The sequence below is a fragment of the Cinclus cinclus genome, chromosome 3 (genome assembly GCF_963662255.1).
Source record: "Cinclus cinclus chromosome 3, bCinCin1.1, whole genome shotgun sequence".
Classification (NCBI taxonomy): Eukaryota; Metazoa; Chordata; class Aves; order Passeriformes; family Cinclidae; genus Cinclus; species Cinclus cinclus.
Window position 1 is genome coordinate 114,787,794 of NC_085048.1, and position 27,548 is coordinate 114,815,341.

At 44.1% G+C, this 27,548-nt stretch overlaps 1 protein-coding gene across 1 annotated transcript in view; it reads left to right on the plus strand.

Annotated features, from left to right (window-relative positions):
• The window catches only part of WDPCP (WD repeat containing planar cell polarity effector), a 100,655-nt gene that overhangs the window by 71,020 nt on the left and 2,087 nt on the right, over positions 1–27,548 (plus strand). The window contains exons 14-16 of the mRNA XM_062489469.1: positions 15,325–15,460; positions 21,995–22,089; positions 23,559–23,587. Of these exons, the coding sequence (XP_062345453.1) occupies positions 15,325–15,460; positions 21,995–22,089; positions 23,559–23,587 (260 nt within the window). The remainder of the gene's footprint in view (positions 1–15,324; positions 15,461–21,994; positions 22,090–23,558; positions 23,588–27,548) is intronic.

Consider the following 27,548-nt stretch of genomic DNA (forward strand, 5'->3'; position numbering starts at 1 on the left):
GTTTAAAAATTTTCCCTTTGAAGGAATGTGGAAGTCAATATTCTTTCTTGTCATCTTGTGTTAAAAACCCAAGCGTGGCTTCTCTGTATTTTTTTTTTTTTTAAATTTAACGTTGTTTCACAACAACTAGATCATATTTATTGCTTAATAAAACCTGTGCAACCTGGTACAACCTAAAGTGCACCAGATGAAAAGCAGATTCTGGGGCCATCCTAGACACCTTGCAGAATAATCCCAGGATGTGTTTTTACGTTACGTGGTTGTTGATGGTGAACCATCAGGAGCCTTACATGAGCTCACCCTCTGACTGAAGAATTTGGAACCCAGTCCTAAACCACTGTTGGAAGTTCACTGCTAAATTTCACCACACCTCTGCTTAAATAATACCAACTCTTACCAACCAGATGCAAGATGATGGCTACAATTAATTATTTATTTGACTGCATAGGATGCACTGTGGCCAAAGAAAAGAGCTACAAAGTGCTTACCTTAGGCCCTTGCTTTTAGCCACCAAAGGGCAAAATGTTTAGTTCATGAAGGCAAATATGAAGCCTGCGTGGGCACCCTCTGCTGCAGTGTGAGCCCAGACCACCCTGCTCACTGCCCTGCTGTTGCCTCAGATATGTAAGGGAGGAGTTAGCACCACACTGATCACTGTAATAAACAGAATTTTAACAGTAAAGCATTCTGGAAAAATTCCTCCTTGCCTCAAACAGTCATGAAGGAAGCACAGGCTTTAGTCAGTGCCTTATTTTCATGTATTATTATCAATTGCACTGCCCCAACCTATTCCCGTCTGTGTTCGAGAGTTTTGCTGTCCCCTTGCTGGGATTAGAAACAAAACAGCAGGTAAAGAACTGGGTGCAATTAGACCTTTCCAACCTTCACCAGCTCTCTGGATGATTCTGGCCTCCTGATTTTAGCCTTGGATGGTTTTGCCTTCTGTTGGGGACTGTGTGAGCTCGCTGCGGCGGGCTGTCCATCCTTTCAGCACCATCCCATGCCATGCCAGGCTGACCACACAGCCAGATGAAGCCCATTTCCTCAGCTCGCTTGTTTTCTGTCATTTCTGCCACATAGGGTGAAAGCACACCCCTGGGGAATTCAGCTGAAATCCTCTCGTTCGTGTTTGCCATTAGGTGTCAGTGTGACAACAACCATGGTACACAAAGGCTATGCTGGGGTGTGCAGGGATACCACCCCCATCCTAAACTTCTCATTGTCCACTAGGGGAAAATACAGTGTGAAACCGAGGGGAAAAAAAGGCCGAAAAAAAAAAAAATATTTCCGGGTGGTTTTCCATCACCTAATTGAATATATTTACTAACAGATAAGTCTGTTTGCATTTCATTCAGTGTGTCTCAAGTTCCCGGTGTGCAGTTGTTAAAGAAGGGTAATATTTACAAAGCCAAGAGAAGAGTTTCTGCACACACTGATCTCACCCTATTTTGGGGCAAAAGAAATAGTCAATTTTATCAGTAATTTGCAGTCAGCAGTAGGTAAACTGCTTTGCCTAGTGCAAATGTTTAATTACTTGTGTGAGTTGAAGCCTGACAATATTGGTGCTTATAGACGAGTCCTTCACAAGTTGTTTAAAATACTGTATTAGAAATTACGACTTGGAGTCCACTCATTCCAAAGAGAAGAATAAAAAACTTTAAAACTATTTTTAAAGGAACTTTTTTGGTCACCAATAGTGCCTTTTTTTTTTTTTTTTTTGGGTCTTACGTTTGGAAATGCAAATGTTTTCACCTTTAATTAGATTTTGATCAGGTCAACATAATGGTTAAACCAACTGGGCCTTCACCAGGATCAGGGAATCTGTTGTGCCAGAAGATCACAGCAATTCAGCTTTGCCTTTACCTTTTCTGCTTCGAAAGGGAGCAGGCTCTGAGCATGGCTTAAATTTGTTGCTGTTTTTCTTTATACTGATAGATTAAATCTCAAGTAGCTTCTGTGATAACCATCTGAGCAAGGTGGCTTTTCTTTTACCTCCTTCCAGATTTCTAGTAACTCCATGACACAGGAGTGGTTAGTCCTGAGCATGCACTGCACAGCCCAGGGTAATCCTAGCCAGGACAAGAATACTCAGGTACCATCTCTGCTACAATTCCCCAGGCTGGGCAGTTGCAGGTCTCTTCATGAGAGCAAAGCCTTCCAAAATTCAGTAACCATGCCCCCTTTCAATGTGGGGACTGGAAATGAAAAACTCATGTGCCAATTTGATGTTTGTTCATAAAACAGATAATTATAGGCTTTAGGAATAGAGAAGATGCCTGATTAAATTGCTCCAGCCATCTGCTACTGCAAGACTCTGAGGTAATCCTTGACCATTTTCATATTAAGAGTTGCCACGATGATGTTCTCCCACTGCTTATGCCACTCAGCTTGCCTAGAAAGCTGTCTCCTCTGCTGTGGTTTACTGGCATCCTATCTCACTTCTGCTTTGTATTATTTTAAATAGCAGTGATTAAACCTTTATATCGGTGCTGTTGGGGGTGCCTGAAAGTCCCTACTTTATAACACATCTATTTTGACTTCAGAAATATTAATTGAAGAGATCCTTATTTTCACATGTGGTTTCGGATCAGGTTCTTCTTGTTTGTGGTACAAAGGGAACAGATGAAAAGCCAGCTAGGCAAGCAGTTTTAAAAACCCCAGCACTGGCCACTCTGGCTGCTTGTGCCCCTTTTCCATTGGGGTCCCAGGGGAGGCATAAGAAGAGCCTCAAGGGCCAGGCACAAGCTGCTCACATGGCACTCTGCCTTAGCTGGTTTAGGTGAGCCCAAAAGTAATTTTTCTGGTTTTGAAACAAAATCATTAGTCAAATAGACCTGAAAGCAGCAGAGAGCTGTAAGCCTGCTTTACGCTGAGCGCTGTTCTTGTAGAGAGAGTGTTGCTTCAAGCAACTTTTTACAGATCAGAAAACATCCTAGTGCCAGGATCCTCCCTGCAATGGGCTGAGTTCCCAACTGCAGCCTAAACCAGTCCAAAAATGTGCCAGAAAACATGAGGAAGGGTTTCCACCTGAAGTCAGAGAAGAGACAGAGGGAGCAGAGTCAGGCTGTAAGGAAGGACTCTAAGAGCATAGGAATAGCCAGGTAGAAGTAAACACCTCTGGGTGATGCACATCTGTGTGAAAAAGGCTGGTGGTGGCATGTAAGGAAGGAAAAAGATCAATGCTGCAATGCAGGAAAGTGGAAAGATGCCTTTGTAAGGGCACATTTTTCCTATTGAACATTAATTGCTTTCCGTGGATACAAAATGCACTTTAAGTGATAGAAGGAGTGGCTGACAAGCTGTATTTAACAGATATCAGAGAATGCAATGTAGGTTAATTACCTTCCCTTAAAATTAATCTTTTTTTCCAAAGAGGTGAGCATCTGTTTGAGACAGAAGCTAATATCCAAACTGCTGTTGTCTACTTCAATGAAAAGAGGAGTGAGAAGGGGAATGAAATGGGGTGGTGAGAAGACACCAGCAGGAGCCATGGTGACTTTTTTCCCCTGGCATCGAGGCGTCAGATTTTTGCATTGCTTCCCATGGATTTTCCTCTTTGGTTACCTTCAGAAGCCCAAGCAATGCCAGGAACTGCCCACAGTTCCCTCCAGGGCTTTGAGCTTCCCAAGCAGTGCCCACAGCTGCTGCTCCTGCTGACACAGTTTATTTAAATGGGCAGGGAGAAAGTATTGGTGTTTGCAGGAGGCAGTGTATAGTGTAAACTACCTCTTTGAGGTTTTAAAAAGAAAAAACACTCTGGTATTCCTGCCACTCTGTAATTGAGGGTTATCAGTCAGGTGAAGATCTTCCCAGGGAGTTGAAGGAACAGCCTGGGAATGAAAACCCACTGTTCCTGCAAAGTTGCATTTCCCCTTCGACCGGGCAAATGGAGGGTCGTGTGTCCCCTTTCCAAAGCTGTTCTCCTCTAAACCATTCTCTTCTAGTGGGAAAGGGTGGGAAGGAAAGTATCTACCCATGAATTGGGGTTTTTGGCGCCGACAGGGTCACATCAGCTTCTAAAGCCTTTGGGCAGCCAAACCACAGAATGTGCTGGTGGTTATCAGCAAGTCTGTGCAGCAAAGCACTGCAGCAGGTGAGTGACAGGATGCAAATATCAGGGAGGATCTGCCCCTGTATCTGTTACATTGCCTTTTCAGCCACACCTTTCTGGTAAATTGTAAAATGTGGGTCAGGGCGCTCTGGAGATGTGTAGAACAAGGCATGCTCATACCCCAACTTCTTTTAGGTCCCAGTGCCTTGAGGTGCATTTAGAAAATGCATCCAAGTTTTGTCTTATGTTGTAGGATTTAGCCAAGAGACATTGAGCAGAGCACTGTGTAAGTGTCATTAAGAGAGCTTAGCAACAGGATATTCTGTGATTCCAGATTCCAGGATGCCCTTATGCATATCCTGTGTGTGTATATGCATGTTTATGTGTGTGTATATGTGTGTGCAAGCACAGAGTTTGCATATATACACACCACAATAAAGTTTGAGGATCTGCAGGTTTAAAATGTTGGTGCCAGCTGTGTGGCATGTTTTCTATGCATTGCATCAGTGCTGCTAATTTTCTATGCAAAGACACACACAGACCCCATAAAAACTTGGTCATCATTTTATGAAAACTTAGCTGAGACATTAAAGTCAGTACTTTTAAAATGACTAAAAAAAAAAGCACATATAAGAATTTTCAGTTTTGGTACACATTAAGCTTGTTACTATCAGAGTAAGTTTAGTCCACACAAACTTCCAGCATGAGTAACCTTTTTTGTTTTCTTTTTCTCTGTGAAACCCACTGACTACAAATATATTAGTCTGACAGAGGTTAGAAAGCGATGCTGTTTTGTAATTTGGGTTTTATTCATATGTAGTAGTCTCATTTTTCCATTATTTGGATTAGGCAACTAACTGGTCCTTAGTTTTTCTTCATTAAAAGAAAAAGAAAAAACCCTCCTTTTAATAGGGGTGCACTTCACACTTTTCAAATTTCAATAGTATAGAATTTTTCACTTGGTCAGAAAGCTGATTTAATTTGCTGCTAGGTTAAATGTTAAAGGTTTCAGTTTTACATCCATGAATTCTCAAATTAAATTCAGTGCATTGCTTAAATTTCTAGCTGCAGTGCATTTAGCCTAATTGCTTTGGTAAGTTAGGTGCTTAGTAACTCCTACTTCTCTGAATCTTCATCTTTAAAGGCGAGCAAAATAAGCCTGAGGGCCACAGGTGGGCTAGCCTGCTCTTTGGGATTCACCTGTGGGGTCTTTGGATCTCTCTTCCAGTCTGACTGCATCCTCAGACCATATCTGATGAGGCTGTTCTGCTGACAAGGTGGGGGGGGGGGGGGGGGGGGGAAGCATTTAAACACCTGTAGGTTTCAGCTATTTAAGCCCAAATCAGTTTTGAAGCAACAAGAAAGGCTGAACAAAATGGTTCAGATTTCAGTCAGTTGTCAACTAAATGTGTGCACTGGGCCTTTAAGTATTTGGCCAGACACATCTTGATTGCTTGGCTTTTGTTTTCACCCTTGGAAAGTCAGCTGGATAATGCCCTGTAGCCAAAGTCTATTCTGTGATGCTGTAAGTGGGCTGGGCTGGGGATGTGGGGTGGGGGGGAGCGTGTTTGGGGGGAGGGGGGGACTGGGTGAAGGGAGAATTAACCAAAAACAGAGTTATATTCAAGTATCTCCATATTTTTGTGACCCGAGGCGTTCGCAGTCATTTTCAGTTTTCTTGCAATGTTAAATGCAAAAATCATAGGTAAAAGGATGAAATGATCCCAGCAATGCAATCTTCTTTAAGGTGGGCTGTTTTTAGGGACAAATCACAATGCAAGCAAGGAGGTGATGGAAACAATCGAGGAAACTTCCACCAACAGCACCCTCATTGGCAAACCCTGTCTAGTTTTTTCCTCTTTGTTTACAGTATTTTTAAGGCTTTGAGTTCTCACACAACATATATGTCATTAAATGGCTGATTCCTCTTTGCACACGTTGCTGTGATGGCCTGTGGCAACCTGAATTAATTGTTTCAGTAGTTGATGGTGGTTACTAGCCATAATTATTATAATTTGCATTTATAAAAATCTTCTTTCATCTAAGGATCTCAAAATGCTTTTGCACACATTTAATTAAGCTTCACAACATCCTGTGAGGTAAGTGTCAAGAGTGTTGTTATATCCATTTTTACACAGGTTTCTCCAAGAAAACAAGGTCAGTCTCTAACGTGACTGGTATTTGGTTCACATCACTTGCACGGGACAGGTAGCATGGCTGCAGGAATTAGGAATGCTGATCTAGGTCACTCTGCATCTCCCACATAGCTCTTGCTGCTGCCACACTGCGTGGACACATGCACTAAGCCATGGCAAACACAGTCAGAGCAGCCTTAGCCCAGATTTCCAGTCTGAGGTGGCTCTTCCCCTCCCAGGAGCACTCGAGCAGCAGAAAAGTCTTGGGGACGAAAAGAGGTAAGCACCCGACACGATGCGCAAGGTGAAAACCCACCTTGCAAAGATCTGTTCTTTCCACAGTTTTCTACCTCAGCATTTAAGCCTCTCTTTGCAGCCTGCACACAGCAAGACATGTATGTCTGCTTTAGCCAAAGCCAAGAGAGCAGCTGCAGGCGATGTGAAGTTACCCTTTACCAGCTACTCACCTGCTCTAGAAGAGGCTGCACGCACTTCACCTCCACCCCCTACCAGCCTTAGACCCAACCCTATGGGCAATCAGCAATTCTGAGATCTACTAAATCCTAGATTACCACTTGACAGATATTTAAAAGTGAGGATCAACCAAAGTAAAATAGGCTTGGAACTTGGGAGACAGCCGTTGTCAAAAGCTCATTTCTTTTTCAAACATATGACTATGTTGTTTAATTTGAACCTAGCTCTGTGTAAGGTCTGTTGATCACCATAATAGCCCCGAGGAAGATAGGTCTAAGTAAGTGCTTGCAAATTGAGTAAGGAGTCTCGGGCCATACTTTCATGAGTTCTTTACCATCCTCATCAATTTATGTTTACATGAATTGTTTACGTGTGGCAATGACCAGATTAGCTATTTGGAAAGAACTCTGCCTGTGGATGCACTTATTCCAAAATAAAAGCCACTTTGCTTTTCTAAATGAAGTGCACTTATAGGTAGAGAATGATTATTCTGAATATCATAAGAAAGAAATTTCACTCCCAAGTAGGCCATTGAGCAGAAATATTCTGAAATAATCTGTCTGTCTAATTTCTCATTTTGATGCTTTTTAAGGCACAGACAAAGTCACAGGGTTAACAGCCAATTTTGTTTTCAGTCCACTGTTTTCTTGGAGAGGGTGTGTCAGTGCAAGGCAGGAGTCAGAGATTCCTTTCAGTTCCCCTGGGTCAATGTACAGGATTTATTCCGGTCCATGTTTCTCTCGTGGAGGAAGGAATGCCTGGCAGCCAGAGGAGAAGGTCTGACACAAGAACATACATAATTTCATTTTACCTGATGCTGTCTACTTAACTTTCGTCAGAAATGGGACAGTCATTGGCCTAAGCTTGCATTTTCACTGAAGCTTCCTTCTGCTTTTCTTCTTCAAATGTATTCATGCCTGCTGTAGCACGGAAAAGAAAAATATGGCAGCAACCACACTTGACATACATGACAGAACACAATGCCATGGGAATCCCAGCATCAGGCCCTCCCAGGGTTTTTATTGTTGCTACCAGAAAGCTTTCAGTTTTACTTCAAATGAATGTTTTTGGGGTATGTATCTTTATTTGTAAGGGTGCAAGTAAAAATTCTCCTTGCGTTACCTCATATTGCAGAAATTGAGACTTGATGGGTACTACATTATCCTTCTTGGACCTCAATCATTCCCAAAGATTCAAGATGAACTCTGCCTGCCCAGGCACCAGAGTTGGTGCCCCAGGGAATTTCTTCATATCTTAGGGATATGCAGGATGTGTACTCGCACGCCCTTGCTGCCTCTCAGCTCCAGCTGAGAGTTTTGCTTTAGGAACCTGTACCTCCAGTATTGCAATATCTTTTTCAGTCTCTGTCATCAAGAGTTTAAATACAGTTCAGATCAGTGTTAGTGGCCCAGCTCCAAATGAGGAGAATTGCTGCAATTCGTTATCTTGACAAATTAACTGGTCTGAGGCAATTCCTTTTTGAGAGAGATAAAATTACCTAACTCTTGAACTCTAGCCTTGCTCCAGTGCTATGGCATAGTTCTACACCTGCTCAAAAAGTGTGGATACTACTTTCCCGTCCATAAATACAATTCCTGCACTAGGAGCTGATTTAAAAAAAAAAAAAAAAAAGGCTTTCTGAGGTGCCAAGGTGGCTGGTTGCACACCTGGGAGGGACAATTATGGGAAATGCAGGGTCCTTGTCACCAAACCAAGAGAGAAGGGGCTGGTACAGAGAGTGTTCTATCAGAGAAACATGTCACCAGTTGTCCCAGTCCTCTATTTTGAGTCTAGCTTCCTGATGCAGTGGAAGAAGGTGGCTTTCCTGCTCCCAATCCACCACATAGAAAAGAGTAGCCCATTCAGATGGGCTACCTAAACCAGATTTTTATTTTTTTTTTTGGGGGGGGGGGGTGAAATCCAAGGTGTTTTCTCCTTGGGATTTAGGCAAAAATTTCTATTTCAATCCTTCAGTCTTGGTGGAAAATTGGTTGCCATCAGCACTCCACTCCTGATGTGGACAGGAGTTGGTGCTCCTGGAAGGGAGAGTGACCTCCAGCCTTGTCCTCACCTCCTGGCCTGGAGGACCAGCTCCCTTCTGCCTTTTCTACCAAGCAATGAAAATACATCCACAGTTACACATTGTTCTTCTAACCCGATGTGGGCAGATGCACTTTTCATCCTCTTCCCTGTGGAAAGCAACTCCTTTTGCCCCTCAGCCATAGCTCACCTGTGGGCATCATCTTTCCTTGTAAAAGAACTCCCAGATGCTGAAAGATGTCCCTTAACCATTCATTTGGACCACTGCCTTCTGCAAACTGTTTAGGATAAAGCTATCCAGCAGAAGGCTTGTGTTTGCCTAGGGCCTTTTTGTATGGACTTGGTGGCTGGGAGTTTCCTTGAGCTCCTCTTTGAACTCCAAGCCTTCAGCATCCAAAAACATTTAACCCTCAATTTCTTTTCTGCTTTATCAGTTTGGCCAGCTTCCAGCTGGCAGCATTCATTTGCAGGCTCCCATTCTCGCACCTCGTGCTCGCCGGATTTGTCTTTTTCAATTAACCCCTTGAAATGGTTTTCTTCTCCCTGGAGCCTACCTGCCTCCGGTCTGGCCGGCGTTTCTCCCTGCTCTGGATGCCTGAAGGGCAGAAGGAGTGGTGGAGCTGGGTCCCTGAGCTGGAAGTGCCAAGCAGAGGGTGTTCCCCATCGCGGAGAAGCAGCTGAAGGAACACGCAGGTTCGGCAGTGCCGGCTTTGCCCGTCGTGGGTCGGGGCTTGCAATGCCAGAGGCGCTTTTGCCGACGAGGAGCATCACTTAATGGATGATGAGATCTTCCCTGAATGCTTTCGCTGGGATGCTCCGCTGCTGCAGCTTTCGGCCCCGAACAGTGGGAATGTCTCTGCTCGCCGGCAGCTTTTCCACAGCTCTGTTTTAGAGCGGCTATTTCTGGGCAGTCACCTAAAATGAAGAACGGCTGTGTCTAAAGCATCCCTTAGCAAAGGCATCGCCTGATCTGCACGACTGTCCTTCCCTCCCGTGCCTGCTGTCATTACTGAGCAGTAGCAGCCATAGGTTGCTCATCCTGGCACTCCAGCTGGTTCACAGGCATCCACAGGGAGGGGAGAGCAGCTCACCCACTGCCAGGATTGCCCTGCAGACTTCACACGGGCTGGGAAACCCGATAACATCTAGAGGTGCAGCATCTCTATTGCTGAGACACCAGTCAAGCCTTTGAAGTGAGACAGCCTGGAATGGAAGCAAATCTTTGGTTGTTCAGTCTCTTCCAGCTGGAAACTCATCATGGCTTGGTACTACCACATCTGGATCACCCTGTAAGACACACCTTCTTTTTTTTTTTTGTTTTGTTTTGTTTTGGTTTGGTTTTTTTTTAATTAATTAATATTGGCGCTGCTGGGGTAGCTCCTAAGGAGCCTGCTTGCTTAGGCTCCAGGGAGATACAAAATGAACTATTCAGGCTGTAAAGCGGTTAGCTTAATTTTATGTATGATTCTAGCAGAGCAAATGAGTAGTAGAGATGGAAATCTCAGCCAAGGCTAGTAAAGACTCAGCGTTTCCATTCGCAAAAAGTTTTAAACCAGGTTTCACAGCAAGCTGCAGAAAACTGCTAAGTGGAGTATAACTGTCTACACTATGAAAAAAAAAAGAAAAACACCACAAAAAAATCCCAACAAAACAGTTGTTTATAAAATGTTAGCTACTTCTGTAGTTTTTATCACATAACTTTTATATTAATTCTTAAATTTCCTGGCACACCCACTAAAACAGGTTTGCTGCTGCTGATACCCTTAGTGAAATAATGACATGTTGTGCTACTTTTAAGGATTGATTCTACTGTTAGTGATTGAAGTGCCTTATCTTCTCAGGCATCAAATGGTTAAACAACAGAACTGTGAGATATTCAGATTTAATTTCAGGAATAATCTTATCCAGATCTCTAAGCACTAACAGCTGTTCTCCATGAGTTTAAGAAGTACTATAAAACCAATATTTCGACCAATTTGTATTTGTCAAATGCAAACATATCAGCCTTGGGAATTAACAAAGCTACACAAAAATAATCTAAAAATAAAAATCCATTTAAAACTAGCCCAGAAGGAGAAGTTTAGAATTACATTTTTCCACGCTCACAAACAAAGCTCTTGTGGTTTCCCTGCAGGAATTTGTTGAAACAAAATAATTTTATTAGAATATGTTTATTTAGAAAGATGTTTTCAGGTTAACAATTGTAGCCAGAAAAAAAGAGCTGACCACCCTCAAATCATCAATGAAAGTTCGTACTGATTTTGATACCTGAAGAATTTGATACAGTGGCTTTAAAATTAACTTCATGTAGCTTGAGAAAACCTGGGATAGAATTACGTTACTACAACTTGATAATGTGTGAAATCATGCTCAATCTCATGCCTCCTGCAGCAGTTATTTGCCTTTTTAAAAATCCCCAAAACCTCATAAAATCATGAGAGGTTGAATTCAACAGGAAAAAAGTAGCCATTTAAATTAAAAAAAAAAAAAGTTACTGCATAATAAGAGGAGATACGGACTTATTTACATAGAGTTAGCTATTAGACTAAAATAAAGGATTTGTCTAATTGCCTAAAAGAAATAAAAAGTGTGATTGTTAACATTCTACTGTTTTACAGCACTCACCTGAATTAACTATTTGCATTTATTCAGACCCTTGATTGGTTTCTCTTGGAAAAAAAAGCTACTCTTTACCTCTTTTTTTGTTTACTGTAACAGTAATGTGGCTGAAGTCTGTGCAGTTCATTGGGAGTTCATTGGGAGTTCATTGGGATATATTTGCAATTCCTGAAGCAAAAAAAAAAAAAAAAAAATTATCTTTAGAAGGAGTTACAATTTTTGAACTTATTGAATTTTTCAGAGATCAGCATGAAGAGTTCTGATTAAATGCTTGCTTCAGCGTTTTAAAGGCTTCTTGTGTCCCTGTTGCCTAAGGAGGTCGTACACGAGGATTGCTCTGTAAACATCAGATTGTACAGAATTGGCTCTGTGCACCATGCCAGGCACACAAAGAGGAAGTCAAATGGCTTATCTCTCACTTATCAACTAGTTTATTTTTCACGCCCAAAATAAAGGCTGCTACAAGGGCAGCTGCTACTTTGTAAATAATTTAATGGCTGCTGTTAAGTAGAGCTGTCAATTTTGCAAACAATATTAAAAGGAGGTTTTCATTTTACCACGGATTTGCACGTTTTGAAATGCATTTTTGTCCCTGAAAGCCCGATGGAAAATCCTGGAGAATGGAAACAGCTTCCGATTTGTGGACACAGATTCAAAAGAGAATAGATATGGTTAAATAATGCCAGATGTGTGAGCAGGCAAGGCGTGATATCTCATCACCTGCATGCATTACCTAGAGAGCATCCTGCTCCTTAAAGTATAGGAGAACTTTCAGTGGGCTTGCAAAGAAAGGTATTTGGCTCTTTCAGACAGGTGTGAGATGTAGCAGTAGCAATTACCACCGAATTTTGGAAGTGCAGAGTGTGCATTGTGTCATTGCATGGTTGGGTGTACACAATACTAACCTAATACTGATCATGACAAATGGGATTTTTTAAAAACATTCTATTTTTTTTTTTTTTTAGCACAAAAGATTCATATTATTGCAGCTGGTAAATTACTTTAATGATGAAACAACATTAGCATAGTACCAACTCTCAAATTTTTGAAATTCAAATTCAGATTGAAATCCCTTGATCTTAACACATTAAGTAAATAGTAGTTTAGAATTTAAACAGCAGGAGTTTATTTTGCAAAAAGGCAAAGGAACATCTCTGATTGCCTGAATACAAAATCTGAGGTCAAACTTATGATCTCTCCAGTTCTAGAACAAAGTCAGGTCTCTATCAAGCACCAAACCCTAGCCAGAACCCTCATCTAGATGTGAGGACTACCACCCTCTCCCAGATCTGTGGCATTGTTGACAAAATCCTTCCCTTTCTAATTAAAAGTGGGATATGGTGCCTCCAGTTTGGGAAGGGCTGTGTTGTTTAAACAGTCCTCCTTGCACATTTGTTTTTAATGCTTTAGCACTTTTCACAGGGAGCAGAGTCCATGTCCCACAACAAAAATATTTATTTCTTTACTCTATAGCTCATATCTGATGGTTTTGTGGCTTTGAACCACTCCTGGCATCCACGCTGCAGCTGTATGCCCAGACCACAATAAGTTCAATGCTCATAACTTGAGGTCAGTTGGAGATATTTATTTTAGATATGAAAGTGCAGAGAAATCTATTTGCACTCCTGTGGGTAAGAACCCTGCTCTTCCCCTGGTTTTGTGCTTGCAGATGACAGACTGCTGTTTTCCATGAAGTTCCCATGGATCCAGTAGCATTATCTAACAAGGTGTAGCTGTGCTACATCCACGGCACAAAAATATCAGAGTCACTGGCCATGCTATAATTAATTGCTCATAGCATTCATATGTTAGAAATATGGCACACCTGGACTCTATACATCCAAGCTGTAGCCCAGTCCACGTTAAAAATCTATGGGGTACCATCTGGAGAACGTGCATGGGTTACTCTGAAGTGATTGGTGTGAGGACTGGGATTTACTCAGCGCTGGTTCTCAGCAGGGGCAAGAGAACACAGATCAGTAGTGTGATGGAAAGAGATCAAGAAAAAGTTGACCTGATTCTAATTAGTTTATTTTCTCAATACTCATTCCTCTTTCAGCATCTCTCAGGGTTTTATGTTCTGAAATGTCCCCACTCCTTGGAGCTGGGCCAGCTTCAGGAGTAGTAGATCAGGAGAAGTCATGGACATCATACATTGATGAAAGTTTGTAGCTTTAAGGGGGTAAGTTATGTAGGCCTTAGATGTTACTGAGTAAGTGGAAGAAGTAAAAAAAGGAAAAGAAAAATTAATTGCAGATACTTGACTCACTCTGTACATCTGAACTTTGACATTTTGCAAATTCAAAGGTTTAACATTCTGTTTCTTAACAAACTCTGGCCAAGTGAAGAGGGAGGCTCTTCAGGACCAAAGACCCAGTTCCAGGTGGGAGTACAGCAGTGAGAGCTGTGTTCCCAAGCAGAGGCTGTCAAAGTTTGTGCCACAAGACCTGCAGTGGATTTTGCCTATTTTTTTTTCCCATCAAGAGAAATTTAGTTTAAGCCCATTCCCAGAACTCTTCATGTATATGAAAAGCAGCTTTTCATGAACCTTTGTAAGTTCTCAATACTGTTCCTCTCCTTCTCTTGGCTTCTCATTCTGCAAGCCTCCACAAGGATCTCCAGAGAAACCTCCCTTACTTGCCCTGGATTTGCGTTTCCGTGACGTAAAGTATTGCCCGTACACTTGTTTTCTCCTCTTCATTTATTTCTGTTTGGAAGATTTTTTTTTATTTTTTTTTTAATTCAAGATGGAGGAGAAATTGCACCAGTGCTGGTTTAGCACATTTATTTATTGTAGTGTGTTGTGCATGCTTGAGGTGTGCTGCCTTCAACCGAGTTGGCCATTTTCAACCATTCCCCACATTGCTCCACGTGTGGGAACCAGCAGCTCAGACAGACAGCATCAGCAACTTGGGAAAACCAAACCTTGCCACACTTCCACCCTCCCTCACACCACGGGTGCCAGTAATACTTAGGTGGCATGAAGGGTAGGAATAGTCCACAGCAATCCCACGGCACTGGATTTTTAGGACCCAGAGGTTCAGAAATGCTTACGAGGAGATTTGCCCTCCTAAGCCAGTGAGTGTTTTGGGTCTCCAGACAAAATGTAAGCCAACAGCGTGGCAACACTCGCCAGGGTGTTACATCCTCTCCACTGCCCACGGGTGCCACCAGGGGTATCATGCAGATTAGCTTACACAGGATCCAAGAAGGCAGAGAACAAGGGGAGAAGAACAGGATTAAAAGAGGAAAAAATGCAAAAGGGTCTTAGAATTTTGAGAACAATCTTTTAAAGTCTTTATCTGTAGCAGGTTTTTTTTTTTTTCCCTTAATCCAAACTCTGCTAGCCTGCGGTTTGATTAAAATTTTTATTTATTTATTTTAAGTCTCTCACCTAGAATATGCAATTCCTCCTCTATATTTTTAAGTGCTTCAGGTATTTTTTAACTATTTCCTTTACCGCAGGGCTCAGACTGGAACTTGTGACTTAGATGCCCATGCTTCACCTGCTGAAGACTTCAGGTCTCGATTGTGAACCAGAATATTTAAAAAAAAACCCCAAAAAACTAAGGGAAGCCTTTATTTTTAAAGGAAGGAGTTATACATACCTCTCTGGAGAACTAGTCCAATTGATAAGACTTTGATCCCTATGGCAACAGGGAAATGCTCATGCAGCAGCCTTTGGCAGACAGCTGGACCTTCTGTAGTTGACTATTTAGAGAAGGCATTTCCTCCTTGCTAACTATAGCCAGTACACACTCGGTCTCTGTCTTTCAAAAACTCTTGGACCTGTTTCTTGTTACTCTTCATTGGATACTTGGCCTCCTTTTCAAGGGAAAAGCCAAGGGTGAAAGCTGTGGAAGCATGTGGGTTTCCATTCAGTTTGATCTCTTGCAAGAGAGGACACCCTTGTCCTTATGGGCATCCAAGGCAAGCAGTCAGCAGCTTGGGTTGGCACTTTCTGATGAAGTAAGTGTGATACCATGTCATGATTCATCTTCACAGAACTTCTGGGGAACTCAGATGAAGAAGACCCATCTCGTGAAACTTTCATTGACCAATCTCCAGAGCAGGGAGGAGGGTGCAACCCACCTGCTCCCAGCCCTGCTGACAGACCAACAGTGCAGAGCTGCTCCCACAGGTGAGTTGTGAATGGTTTCCAAATGTATGGTTGATATTCTGAACCTTCCTGACAACTTCAGTTGTTGTCTGCATCTTGACTGCAAACACAAGAAAACGTTAACACACTAAGAAACTAAGAAAAACCTGGAAACCCACAGGACACGGCATAGACCCAAAGAAATCTCCAGAAACATAGACAGTTTGCAAGCCTTTAACACACACTAGCACAACCATTTTCAAATTAAATCATTTGGGCAAAGGCAGCCTTGCTTGTTGAATGTGAAGAAAGGAGAAATACAGCAATGGAAACGCAGCAAATTAACATTTGCAGGTGGTGAACAGAACATTTGAAAACCAGACATGATCTTTACAGATTTCTGTAAGCATGTCACTAGCCTGTAATCAAAATTCCTGGGAAGATATTTTGAAAGTGCCCTTCTTCTGAAACTGATTAAAACTTTGAACTTAGCTATGAGAGAAACAACAGTTCTGATAACTGGGATTTTTTTTCCAACACTTTTGTTGCAAGGGAACCTGCACACCACCTTGCAAGGGATAAGAAATTAGGAAGAAACAGGTCTTCTACAGAGATTCAAAAAGCATTTGTTTCTGTTATTTTTCTTTGTGCATTCTTGATAGAAAAGAAAAAAAAAAACAGTTATTTGTTCCCAGTGACTATATAGATGTGTAGTATATTGACTTATTTTTATTTTCTATGCCTAGCATCTCTAGGAATATTTTTAGTAAATCTGGTGTGAATATGATGTTGAAGTTGCACGTTACATTCATCCCAGCCATTTATACATAACTGTGCTGAACTCACAGTTCATGTGGGCAAAACACACATTTCCTTCTCTTTCTGGAAATCTGTATGTTAACTAGTTTTCTCTCTCCCCTCACAAGGGGACACTGAGCTTTTTCCATATTCAGTGTTACATTCATTTTACCAGCTGCACAAGTGAAGCATTTATTTTATACATTGCTACAACTTTTAGGATATGGGACATGTTCTAAAGCTTTCAGAGCTATCTAATGGGTTTGGAGGTGGGCCTGACTTCAAAAATACAGTGCACAGTTATTCCTTCTTAACTTTTGGGATGAAGATACCACTGTACTGATACGGGCAAATTGTAAAGGCAGTCTCCATACTGGAGGCTGTACTGTCTCCAGAGGGCTCTCCAAGTGCTCCACTACAAGGAGCTCCTTTAGCAGCGCACCAGAGCCAAGACTGATCCCAACACGCCTCTGATCCCAGGGTATAAACACGCTATCCTCCCTCCCTTCCGCTCACCTTTCTCCTTCTGGAGGTTGCTCTGACTCACACATCTCTGGCAGTCCCACATCTGCCTTCCTCAGGTGTCTCAGGAGAGAGACTGAGAGCTCAACTTTGCCCCGACTCCTGGGCTCCCCACCTGACCACATTTGCCTGCACCTACCCAGGTGGGTCACCGTACTTCGCTGAGCCTCAGGAGCGGTTCCCTGTAATTTCCAGAGCTGCACAAACTGCTGGGATTTCCCAAGGCTTTTGGTTGGAGAGCATAAAGCAGGCTCCCACCCATTCATCAGCTCCTTCACCTGCGGACGCCTGGAGATGCCGCTGACATCCACTGGGAGAGGCCGGAGATTTCAGTGAGCGTTTACAATGCTGGGGAAGAAAACTTCTCACGGCTCTCCTGGCTGGCCACAGCTGCTTGAAGCCTGCCAACAAGAATTTAGGTTTCGAAGGCACTCCCTGTGACAACACCAGCCAACTGGGAAGGTCACCTGCTGAGGCACGGGTGACTCCAACAACTTCTTCCCTGCGCTTAAAGAAAGCCACAGATGGTTACAAGCACCCAGCTGTGGCTTGGTTTGCCTCCAGTTTTACAGAGTTGCTCTTCTACGATGTATCTGCTAGCAAGTCTGCATCAGATGTCACATGAAGAAATCTTTATAAAGAAAGGAAGTTTTAGTGTTGGGACCCTACATAAATAGGGCTGTTCTCTGTTCTGTGGTCATTGCAGTGTTTAATCTCTCTGCCCCAGATACTCCAGAATTACCAGAGACTTCTGGGTTTGTAATTGGCTTCTTCTGGGTAGCAGTGGTTCTTTAAGTTCCTGTAAGAGACCACACATGGACTTTGCAGTTGTTCAGCAAGAGTATCCAATGGCTGTTCTTCTTTCAGAGTCTCTTGTTATCTGCTTTGGCTTTACATTTTGGTACCAGCTAGTCACACCAATTACTCCATTACTGCATTTCTGACACAATCAGCCCTGTCAGACCCAGATGCTGTCCCAAATCTGCATTTCACTCAACTTTCTGGAAGCTCACCTCCAGCACATACTTCTTTCTTCCTTCTATTTCAGCTCTTGGGACAGCTGAGGCATTTCACATGAGTTACATCTAGGCAGAAGTCATGAGCAAGGGCCCTGTGAAGACTAGCAGAAGACACTTTTCACTTGCCTAATAAACTTCATTTCTGATGCCCTTCAGGGAGTTTGATGTCTGCATATGTGCAAGCGAAGCCCAGTTTTCAGGCTGTGTGATTGAAAAATCACTTCAACTAACTCTTCACATCATCATGTCCTTTGCTTAACCAGGAAAGCCATAATCTGGGATGAAGACAGGGTCAGAAAATGGACAGAAAAGGCTGGAAAGAAAAGAAGCATTCATGAAACAATCTCAAGGGTTTATTTCTTTAAGAACTTATTCTTGATTTAACTCCATGATGTTCTATGAAAGCCACAGTGGTGTTGGTGCTAGTGGAGAGCTATAGTCAGCTTTCTGAGCCATACACACACACACACACAGAGTTATGGGCAGTAAAGATTTCAGGACAGCATTCTAGAAAGCAGGATTACATTTGCTGCCTGATTTCTTTCACTCTGACATAAAAAGGGCAGTTAAACACCACCAACAATACACAGTCTTGTGAATAATTTTATAATATAAAGTTCTCACCTCTGGCTTATGTTTGGCATTGACCATTGCCCTCTCTCCTTCCAAGTGTCACCTGTGTTTGAGCCTGGAAGTTCTTGTCCTCCCATTATTCTTGTTACCTGTTTATGAAAAGGTTTTGATCAGCATAACCCTGCAGCAGAAGCCTGTGCTTGAGGAGAATGTTTTGGATGCTATTGTTCAGAGGACCAAGGTAGCATGCTGATTCTCTCAGCCACACAAAGGAGCTGATTGAGTGTCTGTGAGACAGCTTATTTCTGGATGAGTCAACCAGTGAGTGCCTGTGACCATGCCAGAGTCTGGCACCAGAGTCACTCAGAGCTGTGACTGCACTCACTCCTCTGCCACTGGCCTTGGCAGCTGCAGTGTGGGTTTCCTCCCCATCACCGTGTCATTCTCTTTCCTTACCATCACGTGTTGCGGACTTGAATATCTTCCATTTGTTGGCAGTGGTCGGGATGTGTGTGAAGCTGGGTTGGAGGGGTTTTTAGCTCATTATCCATCTACCTAGTCCCCATCCCCCACACCAGAACTACTCCCATTTTAATTAGGCTGTCTATTATTTTAGTACAAGTGATTAGGATGGAAGGCAAAAGTGTTTGTCGTCACAGTGATTTTTATCATAAAACTTCTGTGTTGACTATGTACTTAAAAATAGACACATTCCTACTTTTCCACAAAGTTTTTATTTAAGTTCATGAGCATGTCTGTATATTTTGAATCTGTAGCGTCATTGACCAAACCTTAGGAAGTTCTAAGAGCATCTTTCAGATCTATATGTTGTTTATTAAATCAGCATAGAGGGAGGGAATTGGAGTTATCCCACAGCATCCCTTTTTGTGTGTCGCACAAAAAACAACATGAAATAGATTTCTTACTCCTACTTGACTGTTCCGTGCAATTAAAGTAGGCATTCATCACCATTATAACTTCCACCTTTTTCAAAAGTCATCTTTAACCAGGAAACAAACCCAGTCTTAAAATAGCAGGAATATAGGTTGAGAAATTATGTCTGCCAGGTCCAGGTGCAATCCTACCAGCTGCTCTATCTGCCTAAGCAGCTTTCAGTTCCAAATTAACTCTGTTAATAGGTGTGATGCAGGGATGTGGCGATGTGGTGGAGGAAATTCATGTCAGAAGTGGGATCCAGCAGCTCAGCTGGATCCAGTGCTGTTCCTGCCTGGTTGCTGCAGCCTTCCCTCTCTTTCTTTCTCTTCCTTCTCTTCCTTCTCTTCCTTCTCTTCCTTCTCTTCCTTCTTTGATGCTGCTCAGCCCAGGAGTTTCATATGCCTCAAGAATGCAACAGCAGGCAGATATTGATGGCTTTGTGCAAAGTTGCACTCTCAATTCCTACATCTGTAAAACTGAGATAATACATTACCAAATTCAGAGGGGCAAATTAATCAGTCAGTGTGCATACTGCACCTTGAAAATACAAAATTAACTCTTCTTAGCCCACAAGTGCTCAAGATACACCAAGGTGTGCTCCATGGCCTCTTGATTCCAGACAAAGGACCTCTTGATTAAATTAGATTGCTAATGTATTAACGCATTAGCACACTTGAAGAAAGAAAAGTTTGAAAAAGCAATTTGGCTTCATCACATGAATGGCGTGTATACTTAATGGAAATTTTTCCAGCATTCACAAAACAAAGAAAAATCAATAAAATGTCTGCCAACTGTTCCACTGAAAACATTTTATAATCTATAGCACTGAGAATCCTGAGCCAAGATAAACCAGCGTTGCTGACAGAAAATACTGACAATTATTTCACATTGATTCAACTTGGCCCAGCCCAGACTGACCTTGTTTATTCATCTCAGTCTCTTAATTCATATTAACTTGGCATCAAAATGGGACATGTGGCATGTGGGCTGAAGACCCATTTCTGTATCTTAGACTCAGATAAATGTAGTGCATTGAGTACTTCCAGTGCCTTGAGCTCTTAGGTAGATTTATATGCATTAGACAGAACTGGTTAAGTTCCTTTTATCCCCACTGGGCTTTTCATGTCTGTTGACTGTAAAACTAGAAGCTCAGTAGAGGTAACATCTTCTTCTAAGCCTTTGGATATACATGAAATCCTCCCAGTACTGGTCAATTTTAAAGACACATCCAAAGAGGATGGAGGGTTTAAAGCTCTTTTAAAATATAAAAATAGAAGGGTTATGGCAATTTGGCAGCCAAAAAAAGCAATTTGCGGGTCTCGGCAGAATCCGAGGCTGAGTGTAAGAAAGCTGATCAAGACACTACGGAGGAGATAATGGGGTTGAAGAGCAGAAGAATCCCCCCTGCTTTTGCAACCAGCATAATCTGGTCTCCAATGAAGTTTCTTAGTTTCTGAACCAATAAAGCTTAGTGTGATGACAGAGTTGCATTACTGCAGCTTAAAAATGTGTCGAGAAAGCTGATGAGGAGAGGTGGTTTTAGTTGCTTTACATGTACCCAGATGCTTGCGTGGCTGTCTTCTGGCTGGTAGTGGGAAGACAAAGGCACAGGGAATATTTCAGCTTTTTTTATTATTATTATTATTTATATTCCCATCAGTAATAGAGGGCTTTTTATGCCTGGAATGTATTATTTATGTTATCAAAGCTGAGTGAGATTTTGCACTGTGGCAGTGAAGAAATTGGGCGCTGCACAAAGGCGTTCACATTTTTATTCTCACGGCTACACCGCTGTCATACCTGAAAGCCACCCTTGAGTAAAACGCTGCTCGAGTCAAACCTGACTACATCCACAGAGGAGGAAAAGCTACCCAAATGATGAGAATCCTCCCAGAAGGGTTCCCACTTGGCCTGGCATTGGATATTTAGCTTATATTCTCTACTTGACTCGTTCTTGATGGAAGCAATGCTCCCTTGGACTTCACTGAGCGCTTGGCAGGTTGCGGATGGCAGGACGAACAACGAGTCAGCAAGCCAAGATGGCACAGTGTGGCCTCCAGGTTTCCAGTTCCACTGCACTGGGAATGGATTGCCTTTCCACATGCCTGTGTAAGCAGAGATTAATGACAGCTGAAGAAACCAAGACTAGTAAAACCCAAAAGAAAACCAAAAACAAACCACCCCACCGCCCCCCCCCAAAAAAAAAATTCATCTGCATTTTCCATAACACATAGTTGATGCTTTCCTCCCTGCACCTCCTTCACAATTTGGATTTCACTGATGAAAGTGGTGGATGGACAAAAATTTCAGAAAATCAGTGCTGTTTGTTGAGTCTAATATCCTCCTCTCCTGGCATTTGCCCAACTTCCTCCGTGCAGGGCTGCCAGCAGTGCCTGGTGCCGACTATGTGTGTTGCACATCCCCAGCCTGTCCTGCTTAACGAAACTGTAATTGCTCAGAAAAAACACCAGCTTTATACCTCATCTTTGAATGACAGGACAGGGCTGGAACGACTACACGGCCAAATGAGCGATTGTACTGACGCTCGGTCAACAAACCTACTGGCATCAGACAGAAAAGGGCTGCAGTTTGTAGCCAGGAAATTACACAGGCTGCTGTATACTTGAAAAGATAGCAAACAAATAGAACAGCTTTGCTCTGCTCTGCAGTGTCTCCCCAACTCTGCAGTCATTGCTCCCTCCCCATCTATCACTTCTGTTTTTCCAAGATCAACCAGCCACAGACAGGCAGAGGACACGGAGCCTGGAGCAGATGGCCGCACCACCTCCCTGATCAAGAAAACCTTTTCCAGCAGCCAGGAAGGTAAGTGAGCAAGTCTTTTTCAAGTATGCACAGGGGGATGACGCTAGAAATATTGGTAATTCATTTGGGTCCAGGAGAAAAAACAAGGTTTTGCAGCATGAGCTTGATTTGTCTATATTCCTAGCAAGGAAAGGCAGGAGGACTCAGCTACTGGCTCATGGAAAGTAGAATAAGTCAGCCAACCACCTGAATCTCCTTATCTTGCAGCAGTATCCCTGATTTAACACAAACAGGCAGGGTTTGTTCCTCCCAGCAGTTGTGGCTCTGTTACTCTGCTCAGGAGGCAGCAGCAGAGCCTCCCCACTTCCACGCCATGGGAAGCAGCAGTGCACGCAGTTCCTGCGGGGCTCCGGAGGAAGCGAAGGCAGCTGCCTTACTTTGGCACAGCTTGGCATTCCCATCACAGTAGAGCCCAGGGAGTGCAGCAGTCCAGCAGAGGAACGGTCCAGCAGAAGAAGGGCATGGTTAAAGAGCTGTCCCGTGAAGGCAGCCAGGCAGGGACAGGTCAGAGTGTTTGCACAAGGGGCGAGACAAGGACTTCTATCTCCTGCCCTGTCCGGGTGTCCCATTGCTGTACTGACAGGTAGGTAGGAATGGAGCCAGTGTCCAGGCACGGTTAGGCCAGGTGGTTCCTACAGTCACAGCTGAAAGAGATCATTTTGAACAAGGCAGCCATGGACACGCTTCTGCCTTGCAGTGAAGCTGAGCTAGAAGCTTGCCACGGCCAGTCCTGCTGCTCCCTCACCACCTTCTTCCACCCACATTCTCAGGACCGTGCAGGGAGCCGACAGTGCATTAACTCAACACCAAAAAGCTCTTAGTTTTCTTTCCCTTTGGGCTTTTGTCCATCCCATGAACCAACCTGCCCTGTGTGGGGATTAGAAGACACCACAGACAGTACCAAGCGAGGGGCAGAAGGACACTGCCTGCAGCAGGACTTCTTTTTAATGTTGGCAGCTGTTAGTTCGGCTCAAGCTGTAACATGAAGCTTCATCCCGAAGCAGCTCCTGCAGCAAGCTGGCAGCACAAAACCCTCCCCAGACAGGAAGCAAGCACTCAGGAAGGCAGCCCCACCACCCCAGGACTACCCCAGTGCAGGGAGAGAGGTGTCCCACAGCTGGGACTGTCCCAGGCTGCCCATCCCAACAACAGCTCTCCAGCCAAGCTGGGACTACATGGGATCCCTGATCTGCTGCTGGCCTTGCATCACCGCACTGCCTCATCCACAAAAATTATGGTTGCTTTAACTTGTTGTGGTGTTTGAGGGAATATACATATCCTACATGTATAGGCTTGTATAAGCAATATATTAAGTATTTTAAGTCATCCATTCAATAACATGATATAAAATAGCTTTGTTTTATATAAAAAACAAAAGTTAAAGTTACCTAATACCTCTGTTTGTTTGGGTTTTTCAGTGAGTTAGATGGAACGTAAATAACATGGTGGGTTTTTTTTTTTTTTTTAAGGAAATATGAGAGCCATTCCTTCAGAGCAGGTAACCCATTTCTGATTTATTATTTTATTTCTTCCTATTATTATTTACTCTATTTTGAAGCTTCCTGAAACTCCCCAAGCCTGTCCCTGCAAGCTGCCTGCCTGCAGGGCTCTTGCTGGAATTGGTAGAAATGCTCCCTTATGCTTCTGCTAGAGTAGGGCTTCACCTGCTGCTTCCTATTGAGCACAGCGCATAAAAGTTGCATCCTCCATCCACGTTTATCTTACACAAGCTAACCAGTACTTGGACTGGCACTTCCAAGAGGGAGGTTGCAGGGAAAAGGAGTGAGATGCTACCCTATGGTTTTATTGTAACTCTGAACAGGTTTAACTGTGAGGTGCTGCCAGTAGAGGTTGTCCATCCCTTCCCACACTGATGCCTCCAGGCCTGTGTCCCCCTCCCTCTCCCACATTGGCTCACATGCTTCCAGCCTGCAGGAAACTCACTGTGGGGGGAGAGGTGAAGAAGACTTCCATGTGGGCACCCTGGAAACCCTATCCTGCCCATCATGTCCTTCATCTGCAATGGGGACATTCCCTCCCAGCCTGGTTTGGAATCCCAGGTGGTGGGGAGTCAGTGGGGGTGTACACAGAGCACAGATATATAGGGCCAGCCTCTCTCCAGAGCTGATGAGTCAGCAGCATGCAGCACAAACACGCTTCCTCAGTTCTACTTTAAAGGAAAAACTATAATAAAATATAACAAATGATAAAATAAATCTTGTGGCAGCACGAATGAAGGCACAAGAGCGCCTGTGTTTTAGCCTCCTCCCAATTACAATTCCTGTTTAAACTTTTATTTTTGAGGCCAAAGAATTGAATGTTTGGCCTCAGTGCAAACAGATCATTATTAAAAAAAAAAAAAAAGGAAACACTCCAACCTTCCAGCAGAGCAGGATGGCACTTATTTATTTATTTCTCTCGTTACAAAACCAGCCTGTGCCAAGTAAAATTGTGCTCTAAGAGCTGTTCTACCAGTCCTGAAGCACTGAGGAAGAACACACAGCAGCCCCACCTTTGCAGCTTCCTGCGGGCCCCTGTGCATTTGCACTGGGTGGAGGATGGGTATGGGCTGGGGACCAGGTGCCAGAGTTCACCACGTCAGGGTCGCACCAGAGGGAAATCCTCATCTCACAGGACTTCTCCATTGGCCTTTGGATGATTTTGGTGGCACCAGTGAAGTAAAGCACAGCAGCAGTTGTGGTCTAGAGACATTGGTGGGATCCCTGGCTTTGCAGCTGGATTTGCCAGCAGTTAACTGTTCCTTCCCCAAGCTCTATGGAAGATCTCCTTGCCTTCACATAAGCAGCTGAATTAATAAACTGCAAAGTTAATTTGAAATCTCTGGGCTATAACAATGAAATCCACAAGCCCAAACATTCAGGCTGTATAAGGAGAGTGATGCACAGAAGAAAGCTTTGCCATCACATCGTTAAGGACTCACCCAAGGGAGTGGTTAAAGCCTTCGTTAGTTCCAAAAAGTTACTGCAACTGAATGGTCACCCTTGCTAAAAACTAGTGGGTCAAAGTGTGACCTCTGTGACCTGGGAGTAAGTGTTTTGATTTCAGCACACATCACAGAGCTGCTTGTGCACAGGAAAATGGGACACTTCTATCTGAGCTGCTGTGGACCCAGGGAAGGGAGGCAGCAGCTATGGGCTGATGAAGAGGAAGACAGCTGGCAGGGTAAAGGGAGCCTGTAGTGCACGCCAAGTTTTTTGGAGAAGAACAGTAGCACTGTAGCCATGTAGCACTAACTTTATGCTTCCGAGAAAATATTTCCATCAACATTTTGTCCTGACTTTCAATGGCACGTGGAAATTCAGAAATCTTGCAGCAGCTGGGTACCAGCACAGGAACCAGCACCCAGCAAATCGGCGCAGATCCTTCTAGCTGGACCAACCTGTGGCTTCAGTCCAACCCATCCCAAATCCAGCCCGAAGCCACCAGCAGCAGCTCTTCCCCTGGACACCACCACCAGCCTGCTGCATGATGGACAACCCATTCCTGAGGTCCCACTTCCATCCCCCTGCTTCCCCGGGCTGGCATCCCCCTGACACCACTTCCCACATGTTGCTTCAGCGGGAGCTCACACAATACTGGGCTTGGTGCCACCCAAGGGGAGCACACCCAAAACCCGGCCCTTCTTGCACAGGCAATTCTGCAGGAAGATCCCTGCAGCTGTGAGCTGGAGGATTTGCTTTGCCGTCCTTTGCCAATTTGTTGGGGAAAAGCTGGAGCCAGAGGTGACCTATTCCCAGTGCAAATGGCCACTGAGGCCTCGGCAGGGATGGATCTGGCATGGGCCTCTCTTCTGTAGGTGCATCACTGCCCGTGAACTCCTCACTCGCTGCTGCTCTCAGCTATGAGGAAGCTTCTCCTCCCTGAAACTGTAGAGATCATGCAACAAACTGTTCCCAGTGACCTGCCAGAGCAGCTGGCTGTCACACAGCCAAGCAGCGCTCGAGCTGTTGGACAGGATTTGTTTTCTGGAGAAAAGCATTAGAAGCGGTTCAGAGGCAAGACTGCGCTACCATGAGGGTCACCTGTGTCCCTCCAGCGCCAGCACAGGTCACCTGTGTCCTGCCTGCAGCCCTGTGGTGTGAGGGTGACAAGTGGGCAAGGGCTGCTGAGGTGTTCTCAGCTGGCAGTAGGACAAATGCAGTCTATGTGGCTTTGCCAGACTGGTTTTGGGCTGGCCAGGGGATCCCACCACTGAGCACAAAGGTGGGGATGAAGACAGATGCTGGAGGAATGAGGATAAGCTGCAGCTTTCCTTGCCCTGTGCATGGCTTGCATGGGTATGGCTCCTCAGGCAACAGGGTTGAAGCAAATAAGAAGTGAGCATCCCATTCACAATATTTGGAGTGGCCAGGATTTGGTGTTCATGTTCCATCCTGGAAGTGAGGTTAGGGTGGCCTGGAGGACCACGTGTTGCTTGAGACCCAGCCCAGCCTTGCTGCTCTGAGCAGGGTGGTCCCAGAAATCCCTCCTGGTCTGTGTTATTTTGGGATTTGATCTTGTACAACTCTGCAGGTTAGTTCAGGGTTCCCATGTAGCAGCACCCAGACTTGGATCAGTGAAATCGAGGATCCAAACACCTTGGTCACCTACCGTGGTACAAACAAGACCCTTTGGAAAATGTTAATCTCAGCTGCTCTCTTGTTCCTGGACCAGAGACTGATCTTCTACCGGGCAGTTTAAGATGCTGAAGCCTATGGCTCCTTATGGCTACCAGGTGATAATTTTAATATATTATCACTCATCTGACTACCTATCAGACAGAATGGTTTTGTATTATGCTATTCAAGGGAAACAAGGCATTCCCAGTGAAAAGGAGTGCTACCTATGGATCCTAGCAACAGGCATGTCCTTCTACCTAGTCATTCCTGCAGCCTGGAACCAGGCAGTCTTCATCTGAAGAAGACTGGCGCTTAAAATGAGTTCCCGGGGCTCCTTCATTTATTCTCCTCTCTCCCACTCTTGCCCTTCCCCACCTTCATCACGCCCTTGAGAATAATCCCAGGAGAAAAAGCGTAGCCTCCTGGGAGCAATACAGCAGCGCGGGGAAGAGGTTTCTCTGTATTTCCCGCTCCAGGAGAGTAGAAGGATCTTCTGTTCTGCCTCAGACCTGTGGAGGCAGAGCAAACCACTGCCTCCATGCTGCTATCCCTGCAGGTCCGAGATGACTTAGTGACTTTTCAATTACAGGGTGTGCCTTCCCATACCGCTCCTCCCTTCGCCTGCCGGAGCGGGACCACATCATTTCCATAAGGAGCCCCACGATCTGAACTCTCCAGGGCACAAGTAGATGCTCTCCTGTCAGGACATTCATGTTTTCCTTCTCTGGAGTACTAGCAGCTCATTACCATAGGGAGCAGCAGTGCAGTGCTGGCTGCCCCTGTTCTTGGACATCCCTCTTCCTGCACAATTAAAATCAACACTCATCAAATTATCACAGC